The 16,147-nt window shown below is 42.4% G+C and overlaps 1 protein-coding gene across 1 annotated transcript; it reads right to left on the bottom strand.

Annotated features, from left to right (window-relative positions):
* Nucleotides 1-1,095: 1,095 nt before the first annotated feature.
* On the bottom strand, nt 1,096-5,253 carry LOC106605780 (L-rhamnose-binding lectin CSL2-like). Its single transcript, XM_045719421.1, has 8 exons — nt 5,223-5,253; nt 4,881-4,916; nt 4,007-4,060; nt 3,791-3,926; nt 3,198-3,307; nt 3,020-3,064; nt 1,789-1,927; nt 1,096-1,201 (listed from the first exon to the last, which is right to left on the bottom strand). Exons 1-8 carry the CDS (start codon nt 5,251-5,253, stop codon nt 1,096-1,098), a joined length of 657 nt encoding a protein of 218 aa, XP_045575377.1.
* Between the last annotated feature and the right edge of the window lie 10,894 nt (nt 5,254-16,147).

Here is a 16,147-nt window from a genome sequence, read left to right on the forward strand (position 1 = left end):
TTCTGTTCATGTCGCTGGGTTGGACAGTGAGGTAGTGACAGATGCTACAGTAACTCAGATCTCAGTGTGTGGAAACTTGCTGCTCTGGACCCATTTCAAGTACCAGAATGATGCTATGGGTGAAGAGATTCTCACCTTAACAGTAAAGGCTGCAGGCTCTACCAACAAAATACACAAGGACTGTGGTACCCTGTAAACCATGATCCGTATGTCACACACTGAGTCAAACATAAATGGTTGCTGTACCTACAAGGACCTGTACATTGCTAAACATGACCCGATAGCCAGTGAAGACAGGGAGAGGGGGCTCATTTTGAAAGTGTGTTGCTTATTTGACTGTTAGCTGGAGCAGGCCTTCACTGACAAGCTTCTAAACTACCAGCCCCTCATATCACACTTGGACATAAGTTAGTGGCACTGATATTTGGTAGTCTGGGCCACATATAGACTGACAGTACCTTGGCTTCCAGATTGCAGGCCTGCCTAAGACTAAAGCAGAGTAACCAGCGAGGTACTGCTCTGTTTCAGCTGTGATGGGCAGCCTAGCTGTATGGATAAGAATGTGCGTTTTGTATGCTTTAGTGTCCATGTATCCAAGACCTTTGAATCCTTATTGATGTAATGCAACTTATTGTTAAAAGAAAATGTGATGTTTGATTGCATGAACATGACTCTTTTGTTCAATATTACTATTTAATTCAGATCAACCACCTCAGTTCATAAAATCAACATTATTTTGAAGAAATGCTTTAGTACACAAACTATTATATCAATGTTATTTGAAGAGTTTATTTTGGGGTTCATGTTTTATTTCTCCATGTATCCTTCTGACCGCACCTTGCTTTTAGAAAGTGTTCCTACACAGTGTTGATCGTAAATGATGCCAATGCCAAAATAATCAATATGATTGACAAACCTTGACAAGAAAATTCTACATTTTACACAATTTTGAGATTCATGAGGACAGGAAAGACAGATCCACCCGATGAAGATATCCCAGAAGTATCTTGTCTTCATGTTCATCAGAAGATCTCCTGCAAGACAAAAACAATCAGCCTCAGCATCCTACTTCCCAGTCGTGTGTGTGCCTCACGTTTAGCCACAGGTGTAAGCCACATCCAGGTACTTGTAGGTTCCTACACAGGGATCTCCAAATAGAGAGTTGGACACCGGGACGTCACACTGGCTCTTCCCATCACAACTGTGTCAACGATAGGTACAGGTTAACACTACAGTCATGTTTCTACAGTACAGGTTAACACTACAGTCATGTTTCTACAGTACAGGTTAACACTACAGTCATGTTTCTACAGTACAGGTTAACACTACAGTCATGTTTCTACAGTACAGGTTAACACTACAGTCATGTTTCTACAGTACAGGTTAACACTACAGTCATGTTTCTACAGTACAGGTTAACAGTACAGTCATGTTTCTACAGTACAGGTTAACACTACAGTCATGTTTCTACAGTACAGGTTAACAGTACAGTCATGTTTCTACAGTACAGGTTAACACTACAGTCATGTTTCTACAGTACAGGTTAACACTACAGTCATGTTTCTACAGTTCAGCTTAACACTACAGTCATGTTTCTACAGTTCAGGTTAACACTACAGTCATGTTTCTACAGTACAGTCATGTTTCTGCAGTACAGGTTAACACTACAGTCATGTTTCTACAGTACAGGTTAACAGTACAGTCATGTTTCTACAGTACAGGTTAACACTACAGTCATGTTTCTACAGGTAGAAGTAACACTACAGTACACACTGCAGGTTTCAATACCTCTTTGCCACCTTACTGGCAGTGGTGAATTGGCTGAGGCAGTTGGTGTTGGTTAGTTGGTTAGCGGGCCGATTAAAGGAACACACTTGCTGGTCACGGCGGCCATAGTTGGCACTGTGGATCTGGATCGTACCTTCATCTGAGGGAGAGGAGGATGAGGTAAGGCCGGATGTCTTTGGTGTGTGCTAGTGATGGTAATATAAACCATATATAATACTGCTCATATTGTATCATATGACATAGAATACTGTACAGCTGAGTTGATGAGCTTTACCACATTCTAATAGAGCACCAGAGCCTCACCACATTCTAGAAGAGCACCAGAGCCTCACCACATTCTAGTAGAGCACCAGAGCCTCACCACATTCTAGAAGAGCACCAGAGCCTCACCACATTCTAGAAGAGCACCAGAGCCTCACCACATTCTAGAAGAGCACCAGAGCCTCACCACATTCTAGTAGAGCACCAGAGCCTCACCACATTCTAGAAGAGCACCAGAGCCTCACCACATTCTAGAAGAGCACCAGAGCCTCACCACATTCTAGAAGAGCACCAGAGCCTCACCACATTCTAGTAGAGCACCAGAGCCTCACCACATTCTAGAAGAGCACCAGAGCCACACCACATTCTAGTAGAGCACCAGAGCCTCACCACATTCTAGAAGAGCACCAGAGCCTCACCACATTCTAGTAGAGCACCAGAGCCTCACCACATTCTAGAAGAGCACCAGAGCCTCACCACATTCTAGTAGAGCACCAGAGCCTCCCCACATTCTAGTAGAGCACCAGAGCCTCACCACATTCTAGAAGAGCACCAGAGCCTCACCACATTCTAGTAGAGCACCAGAGCCTTACCACATTCTAGTAGAGCACCAGAGCCTCCCCACATTCTAGTAGAGCACCAGAGCCTCACCACATTCTACAAGAGCACCAGAGCCTCACCACATTCTAGTAGAGCACCAGAGCCTCACCACATTCTAGTAGAGCACCAGAGCCTCACCACATTCTAGTAGAGCACCAGAGCCTCACCACATTCTAGAAGAGCACCAGAGCCTCACCACATTCTAGTAGAGCACCAGAGCCTTACCACATTCTAGTAGAGCACCAGAGCCTCCCCACATTCTAGTAGAGCACCAGAGCCTCACCACATTCTAGAAGAGCACCAGAGCCTCACCACATTCTAGTAGAGCACCAGAGCCTCACCACATTCTAGTAGAGCACCAGAGCCTTACCACATTCTAGTTGGGCAAAAGAGCCTTCACACGTGATGCTGCGTGCTGCAAGGACAAACAAAAAGAAATTACACCACACTGGCCACTGCTGGGCAGACATAAATAAAGACATACCTTTTCATAGCAGACATTTGCCAGGTGTAGTATTTTGTATTATTATACATAGAAACAGACTGACTTGCTCGGATACAGGTGTAGGTGGTTTCCAGGTATTTGTAGATTCCAACACAGGGGTCAGAAGTACGGAAGACTTCAGTGTTCACTTCACACACCTGTTTCCCATTGCACCTGGGGGATATCAGGAGGTAAGATGAGCTATGGCTGGGATTTAATCAAACGCGTTGTCAACAAGCATGCAGCGCTTGACATTTAAAGCAGACATCTGCAGTGTTTACCGGTAACGTCAGGAAAATTGGCTTTAAAAAAGGCACATTGATACTGAACCTCTGTGAGAGGACGTCCACGGTACGGTGCCTGTCTTTATCACATAAACGCTGACTGAGTACCTCTATGAGAGGACCAGGGTGCCTGTCTTTATCACATAACACTGACTGAGTACCTCTATGAGAGGACCAGGGTGCCTGTCTTTATCACATAACACTGACTGATTACCTCTATGAGAGGACCAGGGTGCCTGTCTTTATCACATAACACTGAGTACCTCTATGAGAGGACCAGGGTGCATGTCTTTATCACATAACACTGACTGAGTACCTCTGTGAGAGGACGTCCACAGTGCCTGTCTTTATCAAATAAACACTGACTGAGTACCTCTGTGAGAGGACCTCCAGGGTGCCTGTCTTTGAACACTGTGTGTTGGTTAGCTGGTTGGCAGGTCGTCCTTCTCTGCAGGTGGTTCCGTCAGTCCGTCCGTACAGAGCTCTCTCAATGAAGATCACTCCAGAATCTAGCAGGGCAAGAAAAACAATGTAAAGAAACAGACAGCACTATGGGGAAACCATCAGGATAGAATGTGTGTGTTCTTACCACAGTTCAGGAACTGGACGTTTTCTCCATTGTCACAGGTGACCACTCTACTCGCTGAGTGAGAAACAATTACCATCACATTAACTGAACAAAATATATAAAACGCAACAAATGTGTTGGTCCCATGTTTCATGAGCAAAAATGTTTAAAATCGCTGTAATTTTCCATATGCACAGAAAGTTCAAATGTTGTGCACAGATTTCTTTACATCCCGTTTAGTGAGCATTTCTCCTTTGCCAAGATAATCCATCCACCTAATAGGTGTGGCAAATCAAGAAGCTGATTAAACAGCATGATCATTACACAGATGCACCTTGTGCTGGGGACAATAAAAGACTCTAAAATGTGCAGTCACAACACAATGCCACAGATGTCTCAAGTTGAGGGTATGTGCAATTGGCATGCTGACTGCAATAGTGTCCACCAGAGCTGTTGCCAGAGAATAGAATTTACATTTCTCTACCACAAGCCACCTCCATTTTAGAGAATTTGGCAATACATCTAACCGGCCTCACAACCGCAGACCACGTGTAATCACACCAACCCAGGACCGCCACATCTGGCTTCTTCACCTGCGGGATTGTCAGAGAGGGGAGGGGGGTGCTGAGGAGTATCTCTGCCTGTAATAAAACCCTTGTGAGGAAAATCTAATTAGAACTGGCTGGGCCTGGAGCCAATGAGTGGGGGCCCACGGTGGGTCATGAAGTCGCCCTTGCCCAGTCATGTGAAATCCACTGGATAGGACCTAATGAATTTATTTCAATTGACCAATTTCTTTATATGAACTGTAACTCAATAAAATCTTTGAAATTGTTGCGTGGATATTTTTCTTCAGTTTAGAAAATGATGTGCTCACACACAATCACCCACGTACCTGCAGCTGGTAGTGTACAGCAAACTGCAGCCAGCACTGAAACACATCACACAGCTAGTTCAGATTTTCTAACCTTGGTCAGTCTCTTCGTAATTCTTTACAGGAGAAGAGTAGTGTACATTATATACAGTAAGTATATACATACTGTACAGCATATAGTATGGTACAGAGTATAGACAGACATGGGACATCACCTAGTCCTCAATACAGGATGCTGTATACTAGACCTGGGTCATACTGTTTATATTAGACTTCAGTTACTTTCAAATAAACATACATTTAGAACCATCTGGAAAATACTGGAATGCAAATACATATTTTGTTACAATTCAGTATACTCACAGGTGAATGCAGTCAGTTTTAAAATGAGCATGATGCTGGGTACAGGTGTGTTAGTAACAGGTAAGATGCTACGGATGGTCACCTGGCCAAATAAAGCTTTGATTAACATGTGATACTTGTCAAGATCAGATCCTTGTTCGCAAAGCATCAACCAGGAACACAAAGCACAACAGATTAGCAGTCATCTTGGCAACACATAACTAAAATCTCACGCCAGCTCAAACCACAAGTACTGTGTGACGTGCCGTCCTCCCTTTACTCAATCACCACAGCATGAAGCCCATTTGAGTTATCGTTGTGTTTTATTTTCTCTGGGTGTCAATTTACCTGTGATTATGTAACGTAATACTGATTGTTTCCGTAAAAATGTAGTTAATTCTCCGATAGTGAGATCATTTTTTATTTGAGCCTGGTGGCATCTTTCAGTTTTGGACGGTTTCATTCAGGAACCTATTTGGCCGGATCCACTACCTTTTTTTGAAAGAACAATTATTAACTTTTTGCAATGTACAAATGATTACTGAGTGTTTAACCGAAAGGGGTTATTTTTCCAACTAACAGACCAATGTCAGTTCTATTTGAATTACATTTTGTTTAGGTTTTTCTGTGAACTCAATGCGTAGTTTCTCTGGAGATAAATCAGATCCAGCCTGAACTGTGTAATGTAGAGGGGAGTTGTAGTTTGCAAAAGGCCAATATTCTACATAGTGTAGCGCATAACATAGTAAATAACTACAATAACCATAATCCATTGCGCATCTACGGTATGTTTTTCTTTTATACCAGGTACAGGAGAGACAGAAGAACGCCCGATCGTGAGGGGATAGAGAGAGCTGTTGCATAGCAATGCATCTCAAAATGAAAAATACATGATCTAAGTGATTGATAGTTGCTATTCAGCAGTCAAAAATATGCCCTATGTACTTTGAAGAACTACAGCATAGTGATTTTGTCAGACAGCATATGCAGCAGCTCAATAGAGATGAGATGACTTGTAATGAAATAGTGAAAAACAAATGTAATATAAAGTGAATAAATTACGGTTAGTTCAGTGATAAGCAGTCACTACCATCGGACTGTTAATCATTTTATTTATATTACAGTATTCAACCCAAATAACTTTAACCGACATTGTTTAATAATCCAACCGAAACTACTTAAAAAAAAAAAATCGCTCAGCACTACTTAAGTGTAAAAAAAGCGATCAAAGTTAATTTGAGTTGCCCGTTATGAGTCTGCAACTCATCTCTGGCGTTGCACTTCATTTATTTCCTCATAGAATCCTAGCCGCCGGGTTTTGGAGGAGCTGCAGCTGTCTATTTTTATTTTTTGTTAATAATATTTGACCTTTATTTAACCAGGTAGGCTAGTTGAGAACAAGTTCTCATTTACAACTGCGACCTGGCCAAGATAAAGCACAGCAGTTCGACACATACAACAACACAGAGTTACACATGGAATAAACAAACATACAGTCAATAATACAGTAGAAAAAATGTAAATCTATAAGTGTGAGTGCAAATGAGGTAAGATAAGGGAGGTAAGGCAATAAATAGGCCATGGTGGAAAAGTAATTACAGTATAGCAATTAGACACTGGAATGGTAGATGTGCAGAAGATTAATGTGGAAGTAGAGATACTGGCGTGCAAAGGAGCAAGATAAATAAATAAATACAGTATAGGGATGAGGTAGTTGAATGGGCTGTTTACAGATGGGCTATGTACAGGTGCAGTGATCTGTGAGGTGCTCTGACAGCTGGTGCTTAAAGCTAGAGAGGGAGATATGAGTCTCCAGCTTCATTGATTTTTGCAGTTCGTTCCAGTTATTGGCAGCAGAGAACTGGAAGGAAAGGCGGCCAAAGGAGGTGTTGGCTTTGGGGGTGTCCAGTGAAATATACCTGCTGGAGCGCGTGCTACGGGTGGGTGCTGCTATGGTAACCAGTGAGCTGAGATAAGGTGGGGCTTTACCTGGCAGAGACTTGTAGATGACCTGGAGCCAGTGGGTTTGGCGACGAGTATGAAGCGATGGCCAGCCAACGAGAGCATACAAGTCGCAGTGGTGGGTAATATATGGGGCTTTGGTGACAAAACGGATGGCACTGTGATAGACTGCATCCAATTTGTTGAGTAGAGTGTTGGAGGCTATTTTGTAAATGACATCGCCGAAGTCAAGGATCGGTAGGATGGTCAGTTTTACGAGGGTATGTTTGGCAGCATGTGTAAAGGATGCTTTGTTGTGAAATAAGAAGCCGATTCTAGATTACATTTTGGATTGGAGATGCTTAATGTGAGTCTGGAAGGAGAGTTTACAGTCTAGCTAGACACCTAGGTATTTGTAGTTCTCCACATATTCTAAGTCAGAACCATCCAGAGTAGTGATGCTGGACGGGTGGGCAGCGATCGGTTGAAGAGCGCACACTTAGTTTTACTTGCATTTAAGAGCAGTTGGAGGCCACGGAAGGAGAGTTGTATGGCATTGAAGCTCGTCTGGAGGGTAGTTAACACAGTGTCCAAAGAAGGGCCAGAAGTATACAGAATGGTGTCGATCAGAGAATCACCAGCAGTGAGAGCGACATCATTGATGTATACAGAGAAGAGAGTCGGCCCGAGAATTGAACAGTGTGGCATCCCCATAGAGACTGCAAGAGGTCCGGACAACAGGCCCTCCGATTTGACACACTGAACTCTATCAGAGAAGTAAATGGTGAACCAGGCGAGGCAATCATTTAAGAAAAATTCAGAAAAACATTGAATAATTCAGAATAGCTTACTACACCATGAGGCCTAGAATTTAGCCAGAGGATCAATATATATATATGGCCTAGCTGTGGATTGTGTGTAGCCCATAACAAGGCATAGCCTAAATTCGGGAACGCGCTGCAAATGTCAGTTAACAGCATGCAGAAAGCAGGAATTTCCCAATACTTCAAATACAATCGCGGGGAAAGACAGGTTGAAAGCCAATGCCTCTTGCTGAAAAGTGAACACTACTGTCTGTTGCATGCCACAAAAATATTTGAACAACTTCCAAATATGGGTTCCCAATTACATTCAGCCGTGGGCCGAACAAGAGCGATAGGCTTTAGACACGAACACATCAGCAGTGAACTGCCCGTCAATGGGTGAGCCAGTGAAACCCCCCCAAAAATTTGACAAATTTCCACATTTTTGCCTACGATGTGCGTGTCTCCACACATCTAGGTCTGCCATTGATGGATTCAAGACAAGACAGTTATATTGATCTCCGATTCAGTTGGTCATTGTCAAAATATCCTGTCACTTTGATCATTTATGCTGTATTGAAGGTTTTGCCAAAGTCTCCAGTCTTGTAAAATAATGCAGAATCGCATGACGGAAGTTTATAAAAGGCCAACATTTTCCCAGATTCCATGCGACAAAAAATGAATTCCCCATGTGTGCAACTTCTGTAAGCGCCTATACTCTACGCAAATGCGATGATATGCATGCAATACCTAAATTATAAAGGTGATTTATAAAGGTGAACCGGGTAAACGTTGATTGCATTTGTTTAGGAAACGGGCCGCCTCCCGGGCATGAGCTGGGTGCCCCAAATTTGGCCGACGACGAAGTGTACATGCCATGCCTACGTCACTGGGCCCCTAATCAATCAATCAAACACACTTTATTGGTATGATAATATTTCCCTAATTTGTCACAAAATCTCAAACTGTCCTTTTAATATGGAAGAAATGACCATAACTGGAGCTAATTTACAGGGGTTTCTGTTTATTTGATTTATTTCTGTAAAATTCTTGGGCGGGTCATGTAAGTGGAAATTTTCGTGATGAAAAAAACTGTTTCAGTGCCAACTTCAATGACCAAAAGCAGATAGAAAGCATGCAGAAAAAAATATTGAACACCTATATATTTAATATCTTCTTTGAGAACCAACAACCCAATAAAAGCTACACAGTCAGGAAGAAAAAAAAGAGGTTAACGCTACAGTCATGCATTTCTACAGGTAGAGGTTAACACTACAGACACACTGCAGGTTTCAGGGAACATGCCCCTTGATGTTGTTATAATATTTGAGCAGAGGAACACCACATTACCCATGGCAAAATGCATAACATTTTAGGAAATTAGCTTTAAAATTGAAAAATGATCTCTTAGCTCCATGCCAAACTGTGTAGTATTGCTGGAAATTAACTTTAAAACGTAAAAATGTTCTCTCTGCTCAATGAGAAAACGTGTAGAATTGCAGAAAATGTGCTTAACAACAGCAACATTTTCTATCCGCTGCTAAGATACTGTACCTTTAACTTTCTAGCTAATAAAATTTAAATGTTGATTACTTCTACTTGCCATTATCATTCACCTGATGATAAGACAATACGTAACTTTGTTTGGTAATATATGATGGGGATCCTGTTTGCCTGGGTGGGGGTACCTGGGCAAGAAAAGTTTGAAAAACCCTGCATTAGATGATGTAGGCTACTTTCAGTCAATCCCATTTTAGCAACATATACAGTATGCTACGAGCCACCTTGTTGAGTTCATTACCTTATGCATACGTTTATATGAGTACACGATGACTGATAATATTCTGGAAACTCTCAATCAAGACATGTGGAAGTCCTAAAATGTTTCATGGTTATTTAAACAGCATTTATTAGTATCAATGGATATTTGATTAATCCATTACTATAAATAGTTAATGATGCGATAAATTGAATTTGGGGTCAGATTTTGTGACTTAGTAAATAGTCCTACTCTTGAACTCACCAAAATAAATCCTCTGTTTGGCTTCAACCTCATGATCTACTTACCTGGGTGAGTTTTAGTCGGAGTAATGTATGTTTGTGTGGAAGCTACATTGAAATGTCCAGAAATGTTATAAACTTTTTGTATTACCAGTCACATTGCGACAAATAGAGATTGAGCAAATTACTAATGTTCCCTTCTCCTGAGCAATGGTTGTAATTTATGATGATCCCGTTTCCTTATCAATGATTTTAATTGGCTGTCAATCACATCCAGTAAGGCAATTTACTGGAAGACCCTGATCAGACACAAGACAAGACGCGTTCTGTCTCCTAGAGATGAACGTACTTTGGTGCGAAAAGTGCAAATCAATCCCAGAACAACAGCAAAGGACCCTGTGAAGATGCTGGAGGAAACAGGTACAAAATTATCTATATCCACAGTAAAACGAGTCCTATATCGACATAACCTGAAAGGCCGCTCAACAAGGAAGAAGCCACTGCTCCAAAACAGCCATAAAAAAAGCCAGACTATGGTTTGCAACTGCATATGGGGACAAAGATCATACTTTTTGGAGAAATGTCCTCTGGTCTGATGAAACAAAAATCGAACTGTTTGGCCATAATGACCATCGTTATGTTTGGAGGAAAAAGGGGGAGGCTTGCAAGCCGAAGAACACCATCCTAACCGTGAAGAACGGGGGTGGCAGCATCATGTTGTGGGGGTACTTTGCTGCAGGAGGGACTGGTGCACTTCACAACATACATGGGATCACGAGGAAGGAAAATTATGTGGATATATTGAAGCAACATCTCAAGACATCAGTCAGGAAGTTAAAGCTTGGTCGCAAATGAGTCTTCCAAATGGACAATGACCCCAAGCATACTTCCAAAGTTGTGGCAAAATGGCTTAAGGACAACAAAGTCAAAGTATTGGAGTCGCCATCACAAAGCCCTGACCTCAATCCTATAGAAAATGTGTGGGCAGAACTGAAAAAGCGAGTGCGAGCAAGGAGGCCTACAAACCTGACTCAGTTACACCAGCTCTGTCAGGAGGAATGGGCCAAAATTCACCTAACTTATTGTGGGAAACTTGTGGAAGGCTACCCTAAACATTTGACCCAAGTTAAACAATTTAAAGGCAATGCTACCAAATACAAATTGAGTGTACGTAAACTTCTGACCCACTGTGAATGTGATGAAAGAAATAAAAGATGAAAGAAGTCATTCTCTCTACTATTATTCTGACATTTCACATTCTTAAAATAAAGTGGTGATCCTAACTGACCAAAGACAGGGAATTTTTACTAGGATTAGGAATTGTGAAAAACTGAGTTTATATGTATTTGGCTAAGGTGTATGTAAACTTCCGACTTAAACTGTACATATGAGATGAGTATTGCAAAATATGTAAACAAAGTGACTTGTTAAAAGTGTCCAGTGATGATTTCAAGTCTATGTATATAGGGCAGCAGCCTCTAATGTGCTAGTGATGGCTATTTAACAGTCTGATGACCTTGTGATAGAAGCTGTTTTTCAGTCTCTCGGTCCCAGCTGTCATGCACCTGTACTGACCTCGCCTTCTGGATGATAGCGGGATGAACAGGCAGTGGCTCGGGTGGTTGTTGTCCTTGATGATCTTTTTGGCCTTCCTGTGACATCAGGTGCTGTAGGTGTCCTGGAGGGCAGGTAGTTTGCCCCCGGTGTGCTGCCATCCTGTCAGAAGGTAACAGATCATTTTATTACAATGGTTAAGATGGATTTTCATTGTGTTCCATGGTGTTATTCGCCCCCTAGTGGAGCTTTCTGGTACTTAGACTGTAGGCAAACAGGAAGTAAAGAATTCGTTCTGCACGCATAGAAGCAGCTAAAAACAACACTACGGTGCAGGTCTTTCAGTGTAGCTATTTCTTGTCACGCTTCAGCCTCGGAAAATATTTGTTTGTAAGAACGATTCAAGTATTTAACTAGTGATGATAATCTTGTTAATTATAGAGTTGCTTACATATCAATGTTGGTTGGTTGTATTTACTCACACAAATTGCAATGCTTTTCATGTATGCCGTCAGCTGTATTACTTTGCTCGTGCGTCATGCAAACGAATTGTAAAACATACAATACTGAAGTTTTGTTACTGTTTCTAGTGTAATATGCTTTGTTATTCTACAGAGAAGATAGCCAATTACCATATGAGTAACAATTAGCTACATGGTTTGACATCATGCCAGATGCATGGGACCCTCGGCACGTGTTTTGTATTTTCATGCAACTTCAACTTGAAATGTATAATGTTCAGCTACAGTATGTCGATTTGAATTGAATACTAAAGTATATTCTTTTCTGTATTTTGCAGTTTCACAACATAAACGTTTTCAATATATTCATTCAAGAAAAGTCACGCCTTGGGAGTTTTATTGAAGACTTAGTTGTTAGCTATCTGTCTAGTTTTGCATGGGAACGCAATTCAAGGGCAGAATACCCGGTGATGGGTTGGGAAGACTGCACCACCCTCTGGAGAGCGCTGCGGTTGCGGGTGGTGCAGTTGCCGTACCAGGCGGTGATACAGCCCGACAGGATCCTCTCAATTGTGCTGTAAAAGTTTGTGAGGGTCTTCAGCCTTTTGAGGTTGAAGAGGTGCTGTTAAACCTTCTTCACCACACTGTCTGTGTGGGTGGACCATTTCAGTTTGTCAGGGATGTGTACGCCAAGGAACTTGAAGCATTTCACCTTCTCCACTGCGGTCCCGTCGATGTGGATCGGGGGGTGCTCCTTCTGCTGTTTCCTGAAGTCCACGATCAGCTCCTTTGTTTTGTTGACGTTGGATGAGAGGTTATTTTCCTGGCACCACACTCCCAGGGCCCTCACCTCCTCCCTGTTACCTGTCTCATCATTGTTGGCTAGGGATCCCGTCTGGGCCGGCAGCCTTGCGACGGTTAACACGCTTAAATGTCTTAATTACGTCAGCCACAGAGAAGGAGAGCCCACAGTCCTTGGTAGCGGCCGCATCGGTGGCACTGTGTTATCCTCAAAGCGGGCGAAGAAGGTGTTTAGCTTGTCCGGAAGCAAGACGTCGGTGTCCTCGACGTGGCTGGTTTTCCCTTTGTAGTCCATGATTGTCTGTAGACCCTGCCACATACTGTACGTCTTGTGTCTGAGCCGTTGAATTCCGACTCCACTTTGTCTCTATACTGACGTTTTGCATGTTTGATTGCCTTACAGAGGGAATAACCACACTGTTTTGTATTCAACCATATTCCCAGTCACCTTACCATGGTTAAATGCGATGGTTTGCACTTTCAGTTTTGCGCAAATGCTGGCATCTATCCACGGTTTCTGGTTAGTGTTAGGGTTTGACCAACTATTTGTTTGCATAACCCATATAATATAACAAAGAAGCTATGCTATAATATTAACTTTATACTCTATATGATAAGAGCATACTGCTGTGTGAGAGGATGGGGCTCATGGGATGTTGAGTCATATGGAAAGAATGCAGATGCTGTAAATCAGGGATATGGAAGAGCTTGTTAAAAGATAAGGGCAGGATATGGGTGAAATGTATATGCGGAGGGGTGTCGGGGTTTTAGAGAACTGTGCAGTCACAAGATAAATCGACTGCCAAAGATAATAACTACGCCCGGCAACAGGAGGCGTCTCGAGGTTGGGACCAACCTGCACGCCAACGATAGGATGAGTAAGTTTAAACCACGCTCATCCTCCCTCTGACAGGCCAGCAGTGAGTGGGAACTATCTCTGTCAGAGTATTTAATGAAAAGCAAAGGATGTGTAACTCAGTTCTCTGTCTGCCCTGCGTGGTGACACAGCGAGCCCGTATATACGAACATCATATTTATCATAAATGTGTTTGCATTAATTAAAGTACAAAGAAATCAGAAGTTACTCTCTGTTAACTGTTTTATTCGAATACCAGATTGAATTGACGCGACCCGACATTAGGGTAGGTTTTAATAGTCACAGTGGGTACAACATCTTCTATACACTTCCTGATAAACTCAGTCACCGTATCAGTATTTTCGTATATGTTGTTCTCGGAGGCTACCCGGAACATATCCCAGTCTGCTTGATCTAAGCAATCTTGAAGTGTGGATTCCGATTGCTCAGACCAGCGATGAATAGTCCCTAGCATGTGTACTTCCTGTTTGAGTTTCTGCCTATAGGAAGGGAGGAGCAAAATGGAGTCGTGATCAGATTTCCCGAAGAGAGGGCGGGGGAGGGTCTTGTAGGCATCCCGGAAGTTGGAGTAGCGGTGGAAGTGTTTTAGCAGCGTGAGTACTGCAGTCAATATGTTGATGGAACTTTGGTAGCATTTTCCTCAAATTTGCTTTGTTAAAATCCCCAGTTACAATAAATGTGGCCTCAGGATATGTGGTTTCCAGTTTGCATAAAGTCCAGTGAAGTTCTTTGAGGACCGTCGTGGTATCGGCTTGAGGGGGAATATACACGGCTGTGACTACAACCGAAGAGAATTCTCTTGGGAGATAATACGGTCGGCATTTGATTGTGAGGTATTCTTGGTCAGGTAAACAAAAGGACTTGAGTTCCTGTATGTTATCAAAATCACACCATGAGTAGTTAATCATGAAACATACACCCCCGCCCTTCTTCCCAGAGCGATATTTATTCCTGTCTGTGAGATGAACTGAGAACCCAACTGACTGTACGGACTCAGACAGTATATCCCGAGAGAGCCATGTTTCCGTGAAACAGAGTATGTTACAATCCCTGATATCTCTCTGGAAGGAAGTCCTTGCCCTGAGCTCGTCAATTTTATTATCCAGAAACTGAACATTAGCAAGTAATATACTCGGAAGAGGTGGGGGGTGTGCTTGCTTCCTGAGTCAGACTAGACGTCCACTCCGAGTACCTCTCCTCCGCCAGCGGTGTTTTGGGTCAGCCTCTGGAATCAGTTCAAATGCCCTGGGGGGTACGAACAAAGGATCCGATTCGGTAAAGTCATATTCCTGGTTGTAATGCTGGTGAGTTACCGCCGCACTGATATCCAAAAGTTCTTCCCGGCTGTATATAATAACACATTTTCTGGGCTAATAATGTAAGAAATACTGCAATGTTTCCTAAGAGCTAGAAGCACAGCAGCGGCATTTTATTTGGTGCATCTAAAGTTCTTGGTATTTCCTTGTGAGTTGGTGATGTATGAAGTGATGTTTGCCTTTTTACATTGAATAATTCACCGGCCAACATCCCTGTGTTTTGGCTTTGTAAGTATAGCCCGGGTTTGTGGAGGGAAACCTTTCTATTCAAGCAGACTGGTCTGTCTCATGAAGATCTGTGAATGGAACAGCGACTCTTTGCACTGTCCTCCTTGTGTGGGAGTCAATTTGAACATTTAATTTTGGCTTGATTTTGACTACATTGATCTAAAATGTGATGTTTTGTCTACTGTAAATATGAGCACCACACTGCTTTTGCAAGTGCACCTTTGCCCTTGAAGTCCTGCGTCCACGTATGTGTGGACTACCATCTCTGGACGCCAGGTCCCAGTAAATTCTTAATGGACAACTGGAAAGAGTTTAACATTTTCTTCTTCTGTTCATGCTGCTGGTTTGGACAGGTACTACAATAACTCAGGTCTGTGTACAGTTCCTTCAGAAAGCATTCATACACCTTGATTTATTCCACACTGTTACAGCCCGAATCAAAATCTTACTTTCTACACTTTCAATATTTGTTTTGCAAATGTATTGAAAATGAACAGATGTTAATTTACATAAGTATTCACAGCTGTAATCGCTGCCAAAGGTGATTCTAAGAGCTTTGCAAACCTGGACTGCACACTTAAATTCTTCAAGCTCTTAAGTTGCTCAGCTAGACAGCCATTTAAGTCAACTTGGCCACTCGAACAGTCAACGTCGTCTTGGTAAGCAACTCGTGTATATTTGGCCTCTAGGTTATTGTGCTGCTGAAAGTTAATCTTCCCATCTCTGTTGGAAAGCAGACAACCAAGTTTTCCTCTAGGATTATGGATGTGCGTCGCACTATGCCATTTATTTTCTCTTAAATCTCTAGTCCTTGCCGATGACACGCAAACGCACATGCTTCAGCCACCGCCAAGCTTGAAAATATGAAGACTGGTACTCAGTCATTTTGTGTTTTCCCCAAACAATGCTTTGTATTCAGGACATTAAGTTATTTGCTGCATGTTGTGGTTATTGCTGTTATGGG

This window comes from Salmo salar, chromosome ssa05 (assembly GCF_905237065.1).
Source record: "Salmo salar chromosome ssa05, Ssal_v3.1, whole genome shotgun sequence".
In the NCBI taxonomy this organism is placed as follows: Eukaryota; Metazoa; Chordata; class Actinopteri; order Salmoniformes; family Salmonidae; genus Salmo; species Salmo salar.

Excerpts from the sequence above, each read along its gene's own strand:
- LOC106605780 (XM_045719421.1), bottom strand. The coding sequence starts at position 5,253 with ATGCTCATTTTAAAACTGACTGCATTCACCT. Across the intron at positions 3,308-3,790 it reads CTGGAGGTCCTCTCACAGAG|GTGCAATGGGAAACAGGTGT; the intron begins GTACTCAGTCAG and ends GATATCCCCCAG. Across the intron at positions 3,065-3,197 it reads CTACACCTGTATCCGAGCAA|CACGCAGCATCACGTGTGAA; the intron begins GTCAGTCTGTTT and ends TTGTCCTTGCAG.